The following is a 21475-nucleotide window of genomic DNA, read 5'->3' on the forward strand; positions in this document are numbered from 1 at the left end:
CCCAGATCTTTTTTCCTCAAGAAAAGATTAAACACTTATACATTGTTTGAAGGCTTCAGCCTTTATATCCTATGTTACGCAATATTCATCAACCTGGTGTATGAATACTTAAAATAAGAAATGTATATATGGCACTGGGAGATAAAACGAAGAAAAACCACTTGTGACTAAATGTATTCATAGAATCATTTAGGTTGGAAAAGAGCTTTAAGATCTTTGAGTGCTACTGTAAACCTAACACTAAGTCCATCACTAAACCATGCCTCTAAGCATCTCATCTACATGGTTTTTTTGAACACTTCCAGGGATGGTGACCCCCCTGGGCAGCCTGTCCCAGTGCCTGGCCACCCTCCCAGTGAAGACATTTTCCCTGAACCTCCCCTGGTGCCACCTGAGGCCGTTCCCTCTTGTCCTGTCGCTGTTCCCTGGGAGCAGAGACCGACCCCCCCTGCCCACAGCCCCCGCCAGGCAGCTGTCGGGAGCCATCAGGTTCCCCCCTGACCCCCAGCCCCTTCCCCAGCTTTGTTCTCCCTCTCTGGACACGCTCCAGCCCCTCCATGACCCCTGGCATGAGGGGCCCAGAGCTGAGCCCAGGGCTCGAGGGGCGGCCGCCCCAGTGCCCAGCGCAGGGGGACGGGCACTGGCCCTGCTGGCCACACGCTTTTCATGGTAAGTATTGGAAAATAAATAGAAAATAGTATGATTTGAGTCTTGCAGTAATCTGACCAGTGTACCCGTGGTGGCATTTGCTTTCAGTATTTTAATAGGCTGTGAAAGAAAGATTTGGTCGTGTAACGTGCATTGAAAATGTTTTCTTGTTTTGAAAGCATCTTTCATACAGGGCAGTGGGGTTTTTCCCTTCATAAAGGAAAATGATTCCCTTAGATTTCTAGTTCGAGTAAAACAGTGAGGCTGACAGAAAATCTCTTATGAGATGCTTTATGGCTTTTGGGGATATGCCTGAAGTCATTATAAAGCGCTGATTGTATTTGGATTTGCTCTGTGAAAGAGGTTGAGCTTACAGATATCTGAACCTGTTGGGTGTTTAACAGGAAAAGGCTCCTTTAGCCATGGCAAAATAGTTTACTCCAGCAGCGTGAACTAGCTGATTTTCTCAGCTCTTTGATGCCAGGTTATTTGTTGTAAAAATAGATCTAGTTTCTCAGCCATAAAAAAGATTTAATGTTTTGACCTCTATTCTAATGATAACAGAATCAAGCCGTCACGGGCCAAAAGATGTGGCTGGCAACTAATCCTTCCTCCTTTGCCATTCCCTCTGCAGCCTGTGCTACATGTGCAATGTTTACAAATTCTCTGGGATGAAATGGGAGAGGTTTAATCTAGGTCCAGAGATCTGGAAAGTGAGGCAATAGAAATTACACCTAATTAATACTTCGGAGTTACCACTGAATTTCATCTTGATACCTAACTATGATAGACAGCTTGGTCTATAGGTGTGATGGATGATTTGGTTTCAATTTAATGTGTGAGTGGGGGATAGACTCTTACTCCTCTTATATTCTGAAAAGCTGGTTTTCCTCCTCCCAGCCTCTGACAAAGAGACTTGAAGCGGATGTACGATGAAGGAAAACAAAACGGCGTCAGTGTGTTGCATGTGCTTTAACTGCTTAGCAAGCAGTGAAATTAAAGAAACTGGAGAAAGAAGCCAGATGATAATTTTATTGCCAGAACAACTGGGGTTTCTCAGACAAAAGGGTATTGTGTTGTAGACTCCCTACAGAGTACAAGGCTTCAGTTAGCAGCCCTTTTAATAGTTTGAAAATGTCTTTATTTTGAAAACTGAAATTGAGATGCAAAGCAGTACCTTGTTCTTGTTAACAGTCCAAATGTAAGTCTTTCACTTAGGTTGTTTGTTGAAATATTCCTGCTAAGTTTCATAAACAAAAAATTACATACAGAATATCATTCTCATTTGGTTGTCTCAAGCATTTACTAAATATTTATATAATATAAATCTATATGATATATATAATATATATAATATATATTATATAAATAAATTTTTTATAAAAAGTATTTTAAAGGGGCTACAGAATATTTTCAGTAACAGTGCATTAAGTTAAAACCCAGATCTGTATGCAAGCAAATTCCATTAGCAATAAACCAGCATATTGCCAGTGTTCTGTGTTCTTGATATTGCCTTGCAGTGGAAATAAAACCTTGATTTGTTTTTCTGTGGTGCTAAAAGGGACTAGCACAGCAAAACTGAAGTAGAATTCACATGACTAAGCCCCTGTAAAATCCTTGATTATCTTTAGCTCCCCAGCCTCCATAATTGGGTAGCTGTTGGTAAATTTACAAACTGAAAAATTTTAATTTGTTTACCTAGAGAGCTTTCTTAAAAGTAGGAAAACAACACAGGCACAGTTAATCTGTCTGAATGTTGTGATCTTACACTGAAATACTTCAACATTGTGCGTCCCAATAGGATAATTTGGTTCCTAATTGAGATTTTAGTGTATGTTCTGTGTGTCTACAGCTGCAACATGGTGTCTATAGAATGCTGTCACTTGTTTACTTAGAAGTGGTACATCCAAAAATGGTGCTTGCTTTTAAAATGTAGGAATGGTTAAAACTTGAACTTTGAGGTCACACTAAATCATTCATGTCTTATGCTGTATCATTGGAAATAGGTGATTTAAAATTATCCTGCTGACTTTTTGGAAGCGTTTCTAAGTTTGTATTTCAGGTACTAAATTGAGAGAATCTCTTCCCATGGCTGTTTTATATCATTGGAATATAATAGAAGTTCTATACCTAGGCAGGAAAACTTGCATTTTTTGTGGCGTTCTGTGCCCCGCCCCCCCCCCCCCCCCCCAAGTCTTGCGACTGCAAGGGGATGTGGCTCATACAGCAACAAAACCCCAGCTTTCTCAGAATTTTGTCACAACTGCTGAGAAAGATTGGGACAAGGCTATACGGTTTAGCATCTCTACTACAGACAGTAGTAAATTAAGACTAATTCTAGGTGAGAGAGTTTGGCTGCTGCAGCTAAACGTTTTGGAGGACCACATGTCTGACCTTCACCGTTCCCTGTAGCGCAACTGTTTCTGGTACTTGAGCTATCTTGGGAATTTTGGTCACTTGCTGTGTGTGCACGTTACCTCAGGCAGCCATACGGTGCTCTTGCCTCGCTCGTTGGCTGTGTAGACTTCTTTGCGGTAGCTGGTTCATAGTTTGTCTCGGGGAGTTGAAACATGCTAATTGGGTACAAAAACTCTTCATAGAATATACTTGGAGCACGAAAGGAAAAGACAGAACCTTACCATAGTTTCAGAGGAGGGTGAACAGTGGTCTAACGGCAGCTGTTTGCCATTCCTTTCTTAATTAATAAAAGTAGCCAGCTGGTGGAAGAAGGGTGTCACAGATCAGATGGGCAATGCAGACAGGCAGTGATTACTGCTGGGTACAGAAACTGCTCATTGGACCTCGTTGGGCTGGGGATTCAGTAAGAGAAGTGGCCAAATGGGAAGGTGGCAGTCCATGTACAGCTGCAGGTGCCTGCAGTTTAAGATGATGAATGGGAGGATTAAGGATAAATTACTAAGTTTCAGGGAAATGCTCTTGGTCCCACCACGAATTATTTGTCTTTGATTTTTCCTTTTCATTTTCAGAAGGTAGATGGGGTATGGAAACTACTCACTAACCAACTCTTCTGGAGTAATGCTTTAGAAAAGACTCGCTGGGTTTAGTTGCACGCTAGCCCTCAGTGGTGCGTAAGGGAGTGGGTCCAGCTCATCTAAAGCAGAGTGGAAAACGAGATAATGTTTCAGTTGTCAGCCACAAACGAGGACAACCTTATAGTGAAGAGTGGTGTCAAAGCTTACTGTTGTGTAACTGAACGCATGCATGACTACCACCTAGAAGTTTGTGGCTCTCAGTCTAGGGGATTTTTAAAGGTATTTCTCACCAGCAGTTCAGTGGTTAAGGTGCCTTTAGCCCAAATCCACTGCGGTTTTCTAGCAGCTCCCTTTGAAACAACTCTTGTGAGATCATTTATAAGGTTTTAACATTTTTATGGGGTTCTGGATACAGAATGCTTTGAGTACCATGTTCTTGCTTGTCTCACTGTTAACTTCGTAAGTGGAAGAAAAGAAGGAAACGTGGAAGACCTTGATTGCTGGCTACCTTCATTAACTCTTTCAGTCTCCTCTGTAATCAAAGAGGGAGGGGACACAGAGTTGTACTGAAAGGCAGCGTAGTTCTTCACATCACAAACTCATTGCCACGCATCATTTTGAGCTTTAAGTAGATGCTATGAGTATGTATGCAGGAGACTGCGTGGAATCTTTGGGTTCAGTCAAATCCTTTTAGGTGAATCAGGTTATAGACTGAGAATATTGGATTTGTTGGGCCTCAGCATTTGTAGCAATAGAGCTTTTGCACTGAGAGGCACCTTAGCTCACAGATGGCAGGCTGGAGGTATGGGTGATTGTACTGCACAAACGTAAGTGAAAAACTGCTTATAGTTCCACTGATGGTAAAAGTTAGAATGAAAATTAACTACAAACCACCTATACAGCGTGTACTGTAGAGCAGGTAATCAGACATGTATTATTTGGCAGTGGGTCAGTATGGACATAGGGATGCATTTTTTCCAGTGGCTAGCAAGCTTGTGCAGCACTTCTGCTGAATTAGTTTGTTTTTTCTTGGGGGCACAAATTCCAGGACTCCCTAAGGGGTAATAAAAATGCAGGAAGGGGTTTGTAATGGATTCGGTTTTGTCCTAATCAAACTGCAATGGCACTGTGCAGTTTACTCGGATTCAGCTGAGCGTGATAAGAGCAAGGTGATGCAGCTGAGTCCCAGAAGTGGCTTCCTCCAGACAGCTCACAGGACAGCAGAATGGTGAAAAAACATCAGTCTTCTTCCATCTACATGACATTGATTAATTGTTCAGAACTGCCTTTCTGTTACTTGGTTGCACTGCTGTTGTTTGCTTTGGCCCTCAGAAAAGACTGTTTAGAAAGGCAAATTTAATGTGGTTACTGCACAAGAAATTGCTGAGCAAAATGGAATGTTTTGTTTCATTAACTGCCTTTGCAAACAGAATCTGAGGGTTCCGTTGTATGAAGTCAGCTGTAATTTATGAAATTAGATTTTTTTTTTTTACTTCATTTATTGGTTTGTATTTAATCTTCTAAATGGTAAGATTGAAGTATGGATTAAGTGAGATTGTGGAATTTTAGTTCTCAGAGGCTCTTTAGGCTTATTGAATGTTTTAAAAATTGTTGTCGTAGGATGTTAAAATAGATCAAATAATTCATTTTGTAGCAGTTCTGAAAATCTGAATGTACAAACTAGACTATATTTCCTAGTAGGAGAGAAGCTATAGCACCCTTTCATCTTCACTTTGGCCTTCTACCTGGCAAACCCGTCTCTGGGTTCACAGATTATTTAATTTTTGCATTTCTTTGCAAAACATGTTGTTTTATGTGAGTCATTTGTGACCTAATAATAAAGCTGCATCAGAATTGAAGTGGAATCTCCAATGAACTGTTAAATAATGAAAAAAAAATACAAAATTAGCAAAGAATACATATATTTTTTGATGTTTTGTACAGTATTGGTACCACAGTCATTCTTTTTGAAAAGTTTTCTTTAATGTTTATACTGCAGCCTTTGACAAAATGTCCTGCATTTATTATTTAGAATGTGGGTCTTCTATCAATTTACTGTTTGTGGATGCCACTGAGATTTGTCTCAAATGCAGAATTGTAAAATTCTTACTGAATTTGAAACCAGCTTAGTTTGAAGATTACTAATTGTTTTCATTCTTGCAATATTGAAAACTTCAGCTTAAATTACAGGTCTTACTAAGGACTGGAGATAGAGATGAGTGTTTTCTAGTAACCACAAGCAGCAGTCTTCACAAAAGCGTAGTGAAATAAAGACACATCTGCCCAATAAGCTCATTAAAACCGAGACTAATAAGTCTGTATAGGTAATATTTCCTTGCAATATGAGGCAACATCGGTATTTGTGGATTATTTTTTCTTCAGATATTAGAATATTCACTGAGCGTGTAGTTTCGTAAAGATAAAAAGAATGTAGTGTGTATGTTGATCATCAAGCCAGAGCCAGGCTATGGGAACAGAATTTGTCATTCCAGAGTTTTTGCAATGACATAGAAGTTGCATAAGAATTTGTGCTGTAACTGACCTTTTGAGTATTAGACTGAAGGCCACCAAAGACGATAGCCTGATTCTTGTGTGGTCCCCCAACTGGTCATAGAAGACAAAGATCCTCCAACTTCAAAATCAGCCTTTTGCTGGGGAACGTCATTTCAGACACCTCACTTGAAAATGTTAATGCTATTAGCCTAAAGGTGGGATTTTTTTCTAATATAAATTTGGTATTATTTAAAAACCTCACACATTGTCAGATGTAAAAAGTAAAAATCTGTTCTGCCTGTCTGTGGTCCAGGCTGTTGAAATTCACTTGTCTGTAAAGAAACAAAATATAAAATACTAACCTGAAAGTATTTGGGTTCAGCTTCTAGTTGTATCCCGAGCTCTTTATGTGACAAGTCTGAAATGATGCCTGTGCTAATCTGAGTTTGATGCAATCTCTGCTGCATGGTGTACTAGAAGTATTTCAGGTAGTTCAAAACGCGTACAAATTTAGCCATTTCTATTTAAAGGGTTGTTGCTACATTCTGACTTCAGGCTTTTAGTCTAGAAGCCAAAACTGTGAAGCCATTCTTCATACGGACTTACTGAAATAGCCGTGTATATATTTCAAACACTGAGGTATTGAAAAAGTAATCTTTTCGTACATAATTGACACTGCTACATGGTCATGTATGTCTGTATGAACAAAGAAATTTCAGTTTGCATATGTCTGCAGTTTGCTTCCACGTCTTTTATCTCTGTTATCCTCTTTCCATGAAACTGAAGGTACGAAGCCAAAACTTTCAAGTACTAGATTCATAGCCACACTAATGTTTTTGAAATTTATTAACTTCTTTCCAGTTTTTAGGGGGGGGCAGTGTAGCCCAAGTGATTAAGGGAAATCTATGAAACTCTGTCCCGTATCTTTGCTCTGTAGAGACTTGAGGCTTTTTTTTTTTGTTACCCCCCTGCTTTCCCAGCCAGGCACGCAAGTCGGGAAGAACCTTGTGGCACAACCCAGGAAATAAGCAATGTGTTGGCTTTTTGTTGGGATGGGGGTGGGGAGAAGCAGGTAAAAGCTAAAAAGAAAACTAAATCCTCTTTAATGTCCTCCTCTAACACCTTCTCAGTGAATTTGGGCTTAATATTCAAAACTGGGAATATTTTTAATGAAAGTAGCTCCTTAAGCATCTAGAAATCAAGAACCTTGTTGAAAGCTTAGTCTCTCAAATGTGCTTTTTAAATAAAGCTTTCAAATAAGCGAGTAGTAAACCCTGTGACTGGTTGAAATTGGCTGTGGATTTCAGTTTGTGTGACTGTTATGTGATGGACAGAGACTTGTAACTCTTGTCTTAAGTTTATATAGCATGAGTCAGTTCCTGGAGCTCCCAATATCTGTAAATCTAGCTTTCTGCTGTCGTCCTGTAAGGATCTTAGATGTGGGGAAAAAAGAAGTGAGGTACAGCTGTGCCCATAGAGAACATCATCGTCCCATCATTTAGTCCTGTATAAAGATTCAGAAAGTCGCATAGCTGTAAAGGCTTTTCACGTAGTATCCATTGAGTATGTTTGCGTGATGATAAAATGGACTGTTAGATCATGACATTGGACTGACAGGTCCACAAATAATGTTTAGTCTTTGTGTGAAATTAAAACGTCTCTTCTTAGCGAACATATACAAGTTCTGAAGCTGGCACAGCAAGTTTACTTTTTCTCCTCATTTATTTCTAGAATCTGAAAGTGCTTCTAAAAGCTAGAACAGATGTTTGAATTACATAAAGAATAAATGTGGAAGAACTTGATGTACTGTGGAACTGTAGCTGCTGTTGGGACGGAACCAGGCTTGATCAGTGCAGGCAAAGACAAAATGTTAAAAACAGACTTTGAGGCCTGGAATTCCTCTAGGACAAAAGCTTTTACTTAAACTTAGGAACACCAAAAGCGAGAGTTGTGCCTCTCTAGATGTCTCTCAGCACTTTCCTTCTGTGTCGAAAAGTGTTCTCTCTGGTTTTGGCTGAAGCACACGTATATATCAAGTGTTATGGTCAAGAAAGCCTGGTAGTTTGTAAAGGATGTACAAACTTGAAATGCCATGGAGGTTTCTGTGTTAATGTTTCCTGCCAGATAAAAACATCACCTAAAAAATTGCAGCTTAAATGAAATGCTTAAATGAAAATTAAATGACGTGGCATATGCAGTAGGAAGTGGAATAGGTTTTTGTGGTTATTTGGTTTTACTCAAAGTCGTAGCAGTGATGCATTTAAGTGAGGGAGCTTGGCAAAGGAATAATGCAATACTAAATTTTTTGGACTAGCAGTTTTCCTTTTTCCATACTCTTTTATTTCTGGTAATAATTTGCTTCAAGGATGGAAATCTATGTTCAAGAACTGAAATATACTGTATATAATTTGATTAGAAAATAGCTTATATTTTCTAAGCTTGGGAGTGAGGGCGAAATAGTACAATGGCACTTAGTCCCTCTCCAGCGAAGACGTCTGTGTGCCTGGAGATGCTAGGTACGGATGTGGAGAGCCAACTCAACCTGATAGATAAGAGGGCAACGTGTCCAAGGAGTACAGTGTTTTTCCCCAATCACAATGAAAATAACTGGCATGTTAGCTGTTTGAGTGGGTCACCTGAGAAGTAAGATGTCACACAACTCGGCACCTTACCAGCTTTAATTGCAATTAGTTTGACATTTATTTGTTGTCAAGACTGCTGGAAACAGCTTCTCATGCAACACAGCGGTATGTAATACACCTTTGCTGTTACTGTGCATAATTCAATATTGCCAGCTTAGTAATTTCCTTTTTACTTTTGCAGGAGAGGCCCTGAGAGGAAAGATAACAGTCCGCAAAAACAGGAAGGATCCACGGTCACTTTTTATAACCCTTTCAGTGAAGGACGCACAGCAGACGTACAGCCTTCAGTGAAAATTCTGTGCATATAACTTGTGGAAATGTTAAATTTAAATGTTAGATTGAACTGTTCCTAAATATCTAGAAGTGGTGAACTCCTGGATTTGTGTATGTATACACACACAGAAGAATATGTTAAGTTTGCCTAGATTTGAGATAGTACTGTTTGGATGTTTTTGCTGCACTGGGATATGGAGACTCACGACAAAATTGGATTCTGTTGTTTCGTGTGATTTGGGGAAGGCAATAAAGATGGTTTGGGATTATGTGAGACTACTAGGTGATAATAATCAAAATCTTGCTGGGAGGAATAATAGATATGATTTTTCAGTATTGTTTTATTCTCCAACTGGCAAAATCTTTGTACAGGGTTTTTTGGGGTTTTTTTTAGGAAAGAAGATGCTAAATCATGTGCCAGTGTACCTCAACAGTAGCTGGAAGACCCCAGTGGGAATAAGTTTGGAATCCCAACTGCAGGATTGCAGCAGCAAAGACTTTATTTTTATTACACACTTCTATAATAAAAAAGTTGTATCACACTTCAGTTAGATTTATCTAAATAAAAGGAGTGCGATATATAACACAGCTGACTGTTTCCTTGTTTCCTGTGTAATTGGAAATGCTTCTATCTGTCTGCTGAGGGCTCATTTATTTGTGGCTACAGTTTTTTCTGTATGCGGCTGTTGGAGCGTAGGTGGATGGAAGTGTGTATTTTAGCAGCTTTAGGGAAAATACTATGAGCAAGTAGTAGCAGTTGCTGAAGGGGCGGATTTGGTTTGCTGCTTACAGAGACAGACTATGAGCAATCAGGGATTGATGTGTGATTTGTGATGTTTAAACACTTTAAACTGCAGTAGAGTAGGAACTGAGCGTAACACCGTGCAGTTTTTTCTTGCATTGTACACACGTATTTGTGTTGAAAGTGGTTTCAAAAAAGGTTTCAAGAAGCAAAGATGGCAGTGTGTGTTAGCGATTTGGGACCTGCTGTTAAAATGGTGTTAGGACCTTTTTTAAGGAGGAAGATGAGAAGGAAATTCTTTAACTTGGGATGGACTCAACAAAATTTAGGTACTTGTATATTGTATAATGGGGTGAAGTACTTTCTCTTTTGCCTGTAGCTAAGAAGTGTATTACCCATGGTCACATCAGCTGGGCAGAAGCTTGTATTCCAGTAGCTGAAATTGTCCTGCAACACAGCACTTGATTTTACAGTTAGGCTTTACTATTAAAACTTAATAGCAAATGAGACAATTGTACGCAATAAAACCCCAAAGGTGCAAGACTGATTTCACAGTAGTATATGACCAGTATGAACGCTCTACAGTGATATCGGTGATGTGTAAGTCTTGGTGATCTGCTACCATTTCTCTAGCTTGGTGATGTATATTACTTTCGAGAATAAACCTATAGTCTTTGATCATTAAAATGCTTAAGCCTGATTATCTGAAACTCAGACTGTTCAACTGTATAAAAATTGACATTGCAGATGAAATGTCAGCAGTTGGCATTGGACTGATTAATGGAGTTCGTGACAGTTATCGGTATTAGACGGTAAATAAGCAGGCTGGGGGATGGACTGCTAATTTTGTCCTTTGCCAAAAGGAATTGTAGAAATATAGCATATTGACAGACTAAGCAAAATTCTCGTGTAATGTTCTCGGTACTATGGAAACCAGAAGTTGGAAGAATATGAATCAATTCTTGAGTCATATTCACAGTATTTTGATTGTCTGATATGTAGTTAACTGTGGGAGCTTCATATGTTTCTAGAGTGACTGGTACTTTCAGATATTAATATTGGACTGGATGATTTTTTTGAGGCCCTTTCCAACTTTATATTTTTCAATACTTGCACACATTTTGTTAGTATAAACATTGACGTGCAAGGCAAGAAAGGAAGAAAAAGAATGCTAAGGGCGAGCAGTGCAGAGGCCTATACAGAGTTTACATAGCCTTCAGTAACAGCTGAAAATGAAAAAAAAAGTTGAAAATGTTTAAAAGAAAACAGTAAATACTAGCTATTATTTTTTAAAAAAAGCAGCAAAAACCCAAAAAAACCAACAACAACTGCAACAAGAAGAGAGAGTTTGGTATCATTCAACCAGAAGGAAAATGTCTTGAAGAGACTTGAATAAATAGAAATCCTGAGGAGAGTCATTTGATAAAGGTGTTGGAGTTTCAAAGAACTTTACAGGAGTGGGAGTTGATCTGGTAGCCAGTGGCACACAGCATGCTATGGCAATAGCCCCTCGATGGTAAGTGGCTTTTTCCGACCTAGCAGGTGGATAACACAGGATTAATCGTGACAGCACAATCAGTTACTTAAGTTTCCTAATTGTAATTCTGAGAATTAAATATTGCAGGAAACATGACCAATAAATATACTTTAAAAGGTATTCTAACAATTGAATCAGGGGCAGAAGAGTGAAAAGTATGTACAGATGCAGTTCTTCATACAGTTGGCAAGCCCAGCTGGTGGCTGCCTGCTGTCCTGCTTACACCACTCATTCTCCCCCTGGTATTTCTTGCCGGACACAATGCGCAGAGCAGTCTGTTGTTGGCTCCTTGTCAGAGCACGTGTTTGAACTTCTTGTGTGCCCTGACAGGATTCCCTTGTTTCTGACAACCGGAGCTCCCTGCTAGCTAAAGGCTCATCTGTCCCCAGTCCTAGACTGCTCGTCTTCTCCCTGCTCCTTTCTTTCTAAATGTTGAATGTGTAGATTATCCTTGAGAAATGCAAAAAAACTACGTACAAGTTAAAGCTTCACTGCAGCAGTCGTGGTGCCCAGGTGCTTGATGTGCAGGCATGGTGGAAACGGGGTGCAGGTGCAATGTGCCCGCTATAGACAGAGTTGTTATGGGCCTTAAAATGTATTAATTAATTGTTGTTGTTAATAGAGAGCTGCTAAAGCATGCTAAAAATATCTGATTTGGTCTATGATGCATATCTAGGAGGATATCAAGAAAACAATAGCTGAGATTGGTAATTTCAGGTCAATGGTCAGATGCACGAAGTAATATGAAATTATATTATGGTACATTGCTTAATGTGGGTGATTTCACATCCTTAAAGAAAAAAGGCTTTTCTTGGGCACCAGCAATATTTAGGACCCTTAATTGCCTTTATAAATTCCTTTTGTAAAACTTGCAAACAGTAAAGGGGAAACAAATACATGGTGGTTACAGCATCCCTGTTTCTAAGAGAATAAAAGTTTGTCTACCCCAAGTTATAGGTGGTAACTATACATTTAATGGGAGAGATTCTTTGCAAAACCAAGGACCCTGCATGGTGGATACTAGCAGTGTTATGAAAGTGTGTACACATGTATGTCTCCAGTATTTATACTCAGAGGTGCACCCATATGTGTTCATATACACACCTATACTGGAGGCACACTGAAATTTTCCAGCTTGCACCATGCATTTCCAAAATGCCATATAGTCATGATACCATTTAGAAAAGCATATTGTATTCACTGAATGTATTGTAGTTCAACTCAGTTTTTCTATAAAAATACACTTGTAGATTAATGACTGGGATTGTGATCCTATTATCTTTAATATCCCATAATTACTTCTACACTATTGAATGGGAAATCACTTAAAGGACTGCTTTGGCTATAAATCATTTTTTTTTCTGGGTAAATATGTTTTTTGTTATGAGCTTAAGAATGAGCTCCTGGAGTTCTGAACCAGCATTGAATGTATGGTAGTTTTTAATATTTAATCAGATAGTTATCCTTTCTTGCAAGGAATACTCTCAACTACCAATTATCAATCTTTATTCATGCTTAAGTAATTTATATTATATTTAGCCTAAGGTCAGAGGTGTTAAGATTGACGAGTGATTCATAAAAGGTTTTTTTAATATTCAGAAAAAACTGAAGGCTGGCCTGCGTGCTCCTGCCTGCAGATCTGTGCCTGAAGCCTGTGTACGTGAGGATAAATAAACCCACCTGAACAGCGCAGTTGCTCACAGCTCCGCTTCTTATTTAGATGCTAAACTACGGGGGGTTTCCCCTTTCTATGATCTGTTGCTTAGTTAATCTTCTTTGTCTTCTGCAGTGCTTTTAAGCATTTCGCTAGCTAAGCTGTGAAACGATCTTTCTGGTTCTACCCATCAGAGAGCAGCTGAGCAAGACAGACAACCTCGGAAGCCCCCAGTCCTTCGTTACTGAATATCTCTGCAGTGTGCATCATGCTGGGGGCTTTAATGGGATTTTTCTGTGTGCACCTTAGGACAGAATTTATAAGGTCAAACTATGGGCCGTGCTGTAACGAGAAAGATCCACTTCTGTGATCCAGATGAAAGCAAAGCATCAACTTCAAACAGATAAAGCTCTACAGAGGATTTGGAAAGCTGCTTTGGGAGATAGAGCTGCTAACTGAAAACGGTGGGCTGCTAGGAAGTTTTTAAGACTGTTTTTTCTTTTTTCCAAGGATCTCTGCTATCGGTGCCTGAGGTTACCTGTAGTAATGACCAAACATTTTCTGTCCCTGGTTTAAATTATTTGAAGAAAAAAAAATGCAGAACCTGTTTAGCAAGGTTAGTAGAACGTCACAACCTATCTGTGACAGGCTTTCTGGAAGAAGTGCCCGCACCCTTCCTGGAAGGTGAGTTGGAAGATGGAGAGTTGAAACTAAAAGTTGGTATAAAGACTAAAGTGATGATGGTTTTGTTTTTAGAAACCGGGTTTGGGGGTACGGTTTTCTGCTGCTTTTACAACACTGACTGACTGCATAGCAGCAGCAATTAAGAGTTTCCAAAGGCAACCAAAAATAAAAACATGGACATACCTCTTAATATACAGACTTTGAAAGAAATTCCAAAGGGCTATATTCTGTTTATACAGGCTTTGGCAGACGTTAATGCTGCCTGCGAATCTGTGACATCCAGTTAAAAGGCAAATAGCCTATTAAATAAGAAACAAGGGAAAACACAGAAAAAAGCTAGCAGTTCGTGCTAGGACCACTGCAGGTAAGTTTGTAGAAGGGTTTACTGATGAAGTAGGTTTAACAAGCAGTCAGTTGGATTTCACCTTCAGGTAGTTGGACTGGAACCTGAAGATGTTCAGTTATTCAGGTTTAGTAAAAGAAGTTTAAAACTACAGTTTGCTGAATTTTTGACCTTGTATAAAATGCATAGGTAGATAACTAACTTCACAGTTAAAAGCGGTATTAGTCATGGTATTGTTGAGTGGCAAAGACAAGAAGAGGCAGGGAGAAACCTTACTGCTAGTGAGGTACCGTGCACGCAGAAATTGTTTTGTTAATAGGGTCTTCCAAAAGCTTGTGCTTTCTCAGTACGTGGATCTGTAAGTAACAGTCTGTGCCGGATGTCTGCCAACTGGTTCTGAATATTTACCTGCTTTGCTGATTCTCATATATCAAAAGAGAAACAAACATCATTTATATCCCTTGGTGAATGGTAAGAGTGTTACTGGGTTTCTTCACTTTACTAATGCCTCCAGGTTCCAGCACTCTGACTCCTCTGTTACAAATGAAAGAGACTCGCCCCATGAAAAAACTGTACTGTGGAACAATCAACTTAAAGATTTATAACGTTTCTATTCCTGTTCCTGTAACAATTAGCCAAAGTAAAATAAAAGACACTTAATGATAGCAATAACAAATTAAAGAGGAATAAAGCTTACTCAACATGTTAATTCTATTTTCCACTTGGGTACTACTCAAAACATCAGTGGAAACAGAGTGAGAGCAAATATGTCCCATGGAAAACTAACCAAAGTTAGCCTTTCACAAGTGAGAGCTACAACCCAAATAGAATTGTTCTCCTTGGATTCGATTGGCAGATGCTAAAATAATCCTGCTTTACATGGTGGTTGAGAAGCTTTTCAATTTTATTTTTTTCCCTTTCGAAGAGAGCTAGGCAAAGCTGTGGTTGCCCATTTTCTCATGTGGGTTTTTTTTTTCTTGCCACCTAGCTAGCATAATAGTGACATGCAGTGAGTTATGAGGATGTGGGCGATTCACGAACTTGCACGATAGCCACGTTTGGGAAACTTCTGCTGGTCTCTTGGACATAATGCCATGTTACCAGAATAGAACCCGTGCTATGTGTGCCTCTCTTGAGATCACCACACCTGGCTTAAAAGGTTTTCCACTTGAGCAGGTGATATTCACAGTATATATTTAATGACCTGGATCTTAAAAAAAAAAAAAAAAAAAAAAAAAAAAAAAGGTTAAATGGACTCAGTTCATCCAGTATTATCCAAATAAATTAATACACGTTGCTTAGCTCTTTAGTACCATTGCTCTCCAGTACCGCTGTTTGCGGTAGTTTTTGTTAAAAAGTCTTGCTAAGGATTGCCACCTTTTACTGCCTTCTATCTCCCTGAGGTTGCAGTCTGCCTGGAAGAAAGAAGGAGCTCTAGGGTGGCAGGAGAGAGAGTGAGCTGATGGGAGACATGCTGGAGAGCTGCAGGTCCTGGGTGACACGTACCACAGAGAGAGCTCCCTGGAAGGAGTGTTGATCCAGTTTGGGTAATGATGGTTTAGATAATTAAGCCTGAAATACAAGTAGGATTCAGTAAGTAGAATTGAACTTTGATTAAACCTTCTGATGGGTTACGCAAAGAGAAGAGCACTGAGGAGAGGGAATTTCTTAATAATATTGACTTCTGTCACAGTGCTGGACGTTCTTGAACCAAAAGTCTACTCAACTGGAAAATTGGATGTGAAGAGGACTTCTCTGCAACTCGGACGTAGCTGCGCGATGCTGCTTGCTCATGAATTAATACACTGAGAAGATAAAGCCGTAGGAAATTTGGATCTTTTGCCTGGTGATAATATGTGCATTGCTGTTCATTTGGGAAGTGTTGTGTGTTTAGAGCAGTCGCAGCTGTCATATCTAAGTAGACCCCAAAACAGATTTAGCTTGGAGAATAACAGATACTGTGTAGTGTCCCTAGAGGTAGAAATCGTTCTCTTGCAGTTGGTGTGTGTGTCATTTGACCACAGTTAAGGTACCGGATGATAATGAGCGCAGACTGTGCAACCTAGCTGGAGGTGTGTGGCCCCAATCTTTTTTTACTTGTCACCTCGAACAGAGCAACGTCTCTTGCAAATGACAGCAAAGAGCAGCAGGGAATGCGCTGCCATCTGAGGGAAACTGAGGCAGGGTGGTTTTGTGGAAATAGGCGCGTGCCAAGGGAGGTTCATCGGGAAGAGATGATTTGGAGGTAAAACTCTTCAACTATCAAACAATTCAGCTCTGATCAAAATTTTCTGAAGTGATTAGTGATTTTAATTTTTTTTTCTATTGCTCTGCTGAAACTGATTTTTTTGTACAAGTTTGCCTTTCTGAAAACCCTAAATGAAGATACCTTTGTAATGTCTTAAGTGACAGTTTAAGATTGTTTTCTCTAAAACAGGCTTAGTGAATATTATTTCTTCATAATAACTTGATAAATGTTTTGATATCTAAAAGATGTCACTTTTTCTCTTGTTTCTATACTTAAAAAAAAAAAACTCACACAGGCGGATACCATGTGCTGGAAGGGCGGTAGTAAAGTCTCGATTTTTCATGGCTTTCAGATTTCCTTTTAATCCATTATTTTGGTCAACTTCTAAATTAAAACCTAGGTGCAGCATCTGGCTAAGGAATATACCATGGAGTTAGGGTTGTGGTTCTGCCCATCCCTTAATGGAATTTTACGTTTTTCACACACAGCTGTTTTTTTGAATCACATGTTTCATGCCTGACTTAGTCATCCATGTGACAGTTAATTACTTTTGGAGTAATTGAGACATTATTGAAGGAAAGTGGGTTAGAGCTGTCAGCAGGAAAACCTTAGCAGTCGACACCATAAGATCATTTTGCAGTCTGCTTTTGTAGCTGCCATGTGAAATTCTCGCTTCAGTCCTGGAATAAGCAAGCAATGGCTGAGCTTCTCTTTCTCTGTGCACCTGGATTTATTCCTAGTAGAAATTGTCACTGGGAAAAGGCATTCAGTAAACTTACAGGAGAGTTTAATGGGTTTTTTATTAAAATACTACTCTTTCATATGCCTGCCAGAACACGGGTGTTTTTCCTGAGTTCTGCCACTGCTCCTCTGGGACCACTCTGTGCATGAACGTTTTTGATAGCCTCGTGTTTGTACATCTCATAATAGCATGGCGAGCGAAATGGAAGCCATTCCCATTAGTCATCGTGCCTGGCTAGTGTATTACCAGCACGGTACACCTTGGTTTTGGTAGGTCGTTGCTAGTCTATCTGCTTTTCAGCAAACTCTGTTGTTGCCAGCTATATTTTTAAAATATTGAAGCATACTTACTCTTTGGAAAAGGGCATGTACATCTCTTCAGATCGCTTTCCCCATTTGACATGTGCAACTTCCATTAATTGGGGGAGGAGGGGAAGCGGTCCAGAGTCAAACTCTCAGATTTGTTTGTTTGACATTTGCTATGCATTAAGCAGTACTTCAGCAGTCTGTTTGGAAAGGTGGTGGTGGAGAACCAAAAAAAATGGGGGGCTGGGTAGACCTATCAGGTTTTTTTGGCACAAAATATTTTAAGGACACTGCGTCTTTCCAGGGTGCATCCCCTCTGCTTGCTCTTCCCCACCTTTCATAAAGAATAAAGTCTTAGTTGGAGTTAGCCAAGTGTAATTTACCTTTTGTCTAGAACTGAAGTGGAATTAAGTGGGATGCGTAAGCCTAGCTCATAACAAGGGCACAGATGGTAGGGAAAGTTAACAACAGGCAAGAAAACACGCACCTGGCACTTGGTGCAGTAATTACCTCAACTGAGAACTCTGTATGGTTGAAGAAGACATTCTCAGATCCTATAATGTTTTCGTGTACTTCACAGGAGCCTCTGCAAGTCTTGGTTTTTTTCCATCTTCACTCCCTGCCAGCCTGTTGCAGCTTACACTGCGAAGCTATTTTTCATGCTCAGTAGCACGGAAACAGAAGGGAGAGTGTGAGCCATCACCTGGGGGGCTTTTACAGGGGGTTACGCGTGGATCTGGTGGAAGGCCAGCTGTAGATCATGCAGATGACACTTAATCTTTTCATAGTACATCCTCTGGACTGTGGTTTGCACTAGCTCGCTTCTTTCCGATCGTGTGGGATTTGAAAGGGATATAAAAAGCTGGCATAGGTGTTAATAGTATCGCGACTCTGCACATGGGTTTCTAGGCTTGATATGTCGGGTGGCAGTCACGCCAGAAGTACTGAGTATCCCTTTCCCTCTCGCCTGGGACTGCCCGAGGGGCAGCTGTGTGGCAGGTCCTCCTGCCAGTTGTAACTAAATCTGAGTCTTGCAGCAGTGCTTAACAATCTTGCTAGGCTAAAGAAAATAAATTTAAAAATACAAATTACGAGACACTGGGTCAGCTGTTTGAACACTACTGACTCTTAGCTGAGGTCGTGAGCTGCTGGTCGTTCCCAGGTCATCTCTGCAGAAGAAACTGTTCCGTCTTACAGACCTTTTTGCTACTCCTGCTTGGACTTTACGTTCATTTCCAGTCTTTTTGGTTTGACGGGTGGTTTTTCCCCACTGTATCTGACACATGCTCCCAAATTATATTTGTCTCTTTCAAAATTGCATTGATGTATGTGTTTGCATGCTCCTTCACTTTCTTTGGGGTGCCTTTGCCTTTGCTTGTGATCAGTGCTGTGTGATACCTGGGATTTGCCTCTCTGTCTGCTAGAGACCAAGCAGCTGTGGTTTCATCATGTCTGAAGTGAAACTGCTAATAATTGTCAATCCCAGCAGGAAGCTGGAGAAAGGAACATCTGGCCAAATTCTGTTATATTCTCCAGGCTGAAGTCTCCAAATGTCAAAATCAGTTTCATTTGTCTATCTAAATGTTATTACTCAAAGTTGAGTAATGATGTGTTTCTTGAAGATGAGCAAATTGGGTAGGAAGAGGCAGGAGCCATCCTCTACATCAAAGATGTCTCTGTCCTCTGTTTTGTAGCAATTCCTGTAAAGTAACAACTGCTGTTCTGAAAAATGTCCTTTGACATAGGAGAGATGAGAATGCCGATGCTGAAGTAATTGGTTTGTCTGGGTGGATATATTGCGTACACCTGTGCAGGCAGGAACCCTCTCCAGTGTTTGACCGTAGAGCTCACAGTACCATGTGTCATGGGTTTGCGTGGCAGGGGTTTGGTAGCAGGGGGGTTGCAGGGGTGGCTTCTGTGAGAAGGTGCCAGAGGCTGCCCCCATGTCTGAAAAAGCTGATGCCAGCCGGCTCAGAGACGGAACTAGCACTGGCCAAGGCCGAGCCTATCAGCGAAGGTGGTAGCACCTATGGGATAACATGTTTAAATAGGGGAAAAACAAATCTAAAAGATCTGTGCCAGTGAGAGAGAGCAGGGGACCGTGTGAGAGCAACTCCCCCGCCGCCCCCTAGGCCGGTGCAGCAGGAGCAGGAGGGCTCCAGGCGCCGCAGCAGAGGTTCCCGGCAGCCCATGGGAAGCCCCCGGCGGGGCAGGCTGTGCCCCCAGCCCACGGAGGGTATCGGGGGGGGCAGAGCCCCACGCCGGGGCAGGGGGTGCCCGACGGGGCTGTGACCCCCTGGGCAGCCCAGGCTGGGGCAGGGTCGCCGGCAGGACGCGTGACCCGGGGGGGCCCACGCCGGAGCAGGCTGGGCCTGAAGGACGGCACCCACCGGGGGGGACCCACGCCGGGGCAGGGGGTGAGGGGCTGCGGCCGGGGGAAGGGCTCACGCCGGAGGAGTGTGTAGAGGATTGTCTCCCGTGGGAGGGACCCCAGGCTGGAGCAGGGGCAGGGCGTGAGGAGGAAGGAGCGACCATACCAATCAAACAAGACAATTATGCTTTAAATGTGTGAGATTTGAGTTATATTTTTCTATGTTTAAATAATAAGCAAGCTGGCAGCTGCAATGCTAACTGATTTGCTTATAGATCTGCTAAGTTCAAACTGAAAATATACACCTTAGTTTTCTGCATTATTGCACATATTTTAAAAGGGCAAATACCTACCAGAATTAAATTAGAGGGGGACCTTGTTAATATGATTGAGATAGTTACATTCTAGAGCTTTGACATAAGATGGATTTTTAAAATTTCTAAGGAAGACAGGCATCTAACTTAACTGAAAACCACTGAGCACCGTTTAAATACTAACCACATTTGAAAATCTTCAAATGCTTTAGAAGTTGTATTTTATTTTATGTTTGTAGGTAGAGATGTGTAAGTGTCTTGGGATGTGATATTTCAGGCAGAGATGGAACAATTGCAGTGAGTGTGGATCAACAAATGTGAGCAGAGACCCAGAAAAGCTGAATGGAAGCAGTAAATAGACTGAGGCTATTTATCTCAAGGTAGCAAAGAGTAAGGGAGATGGAGCTTTTAAATATGCCTTGGAAAAAGAAACAACCCACATACATGGCCCGAAGGGGAAAGGAACCATTTGCCTTCCACACCTGTGATGTGTAGAGCAAATTAAAGCATATTATTAAGGGCTGAATTGGCTGCTGGAATATATTTTGGGTTTTTTTCTACAACTCTGAGTATTCTGATTTTGTTGATTCAGATTGCTTCCTAATAATATCCAGCTGGTTTTGGACGTCGAATTAATCTCTGGTGTCAGTGTGGCATGCTACAGTGAAGGGACAATGCCAATAAAACCACATCAGCTGATGTTCTGTGCAAAGGACAAGCAATGAATGAATTGCTGGATTGTGAAGTAGACACTTAATGCCAAATTGCTAAAAATGCTGAAGTTTTGAGGAAAGTTTTCTAGCAGTACAATGCAATTTGGAAAGCATAGTTTAGGTTAACCATGGCACAGTGGCGTCAAGGCAAAGATTTATTGTAGTGTCATATTTACAGAGATATGAAAATACATAATCATCAGGAATGGTTCATGGATGGGGTTTTGTACCAATTTTTCTTTCTCTTAAGGCTTGACAGAAAGTGTTTTTTGGAGGAGTGGAGAGGGTTTAATGCGTCAAACCTGCGAAACCTCATCCTGGCTGGCAGCATAACAGTCCTTCATACTCCTGCATTTGCCTAAAATTAAGATGGCTAATACTTTTAAAGGTACTTACATAAATGCATACCCCTGCACAAGGGGCTATGAAACTGCTTGAAGTCCTTGCAGTCAGACCTGAGAAAAGCATATTGCTGAACAGGAGGAGAGAGAATGGAGGTTACTGCCCATGTTCATCCAAACTCTCAGTTGAAGTGATGTGCCTGAGGGCACTTGGGAGGCTGGTGGCAGAGCTGAGCTCCAGGCTCACCTCATCCTTGGTAGGTTCCTCCCTTCTCTACTTGCTTCCACTGCCTGTCTGTGCTGGGCCTGTTTGCTTCTGGAGCTGCAGGACAGAAATGATGGTATTTAGCTGCATTTTGTTAAGTTCTTTGCTATGTGATGAGAAAACATCCTCTGAGTGTCCTAGATAAACGTGGCTTTATTGGGAAAGGG

At 40.8% G+C, this 21475-nt stretch overlaps 1 protein-coding gene across 1 annotated transcript in view; it reads left to right on the forward strand.

Annotated features, from left to right (window-relative positions):
- Window positions 1-9637, forward strand: part of PRMT3 (protein arginine methyltransferase 3) — a 63931-nt gene extending 54294 nt beyond the window's left edge. Inside the window, exon 16 of the mRNA XM_055722219.1 lies at window positions 8958-9637. Coding sequence (XP_055578194.1) covers window positions 8958-9067 — 110 coding nt within the window. The 3' untranslated portion in view covers window positions 9068-9637. The remainder of the gene's footprint in view (window positions 1-8957) is intronic.
- The last annotated feature ends 11838 nt before the right edge of the window (window positions 9638-21475 follow it).

This window comes from Falco cherrug, chromosome 10 (assembly GCF_023634085.1).
Source record: "Falco cherrug isolate bFalChe1 chromosome 10, bFalChe1.pri, whole genome shotgun sequence".
In the NCBI taxonomy this organism is placed as follows: domain Eukaryota; kingdom Metazoa; phylum Chordata; class Aves; order Falconiformes; family Falconidae; genus Falco; species Falco cherrug.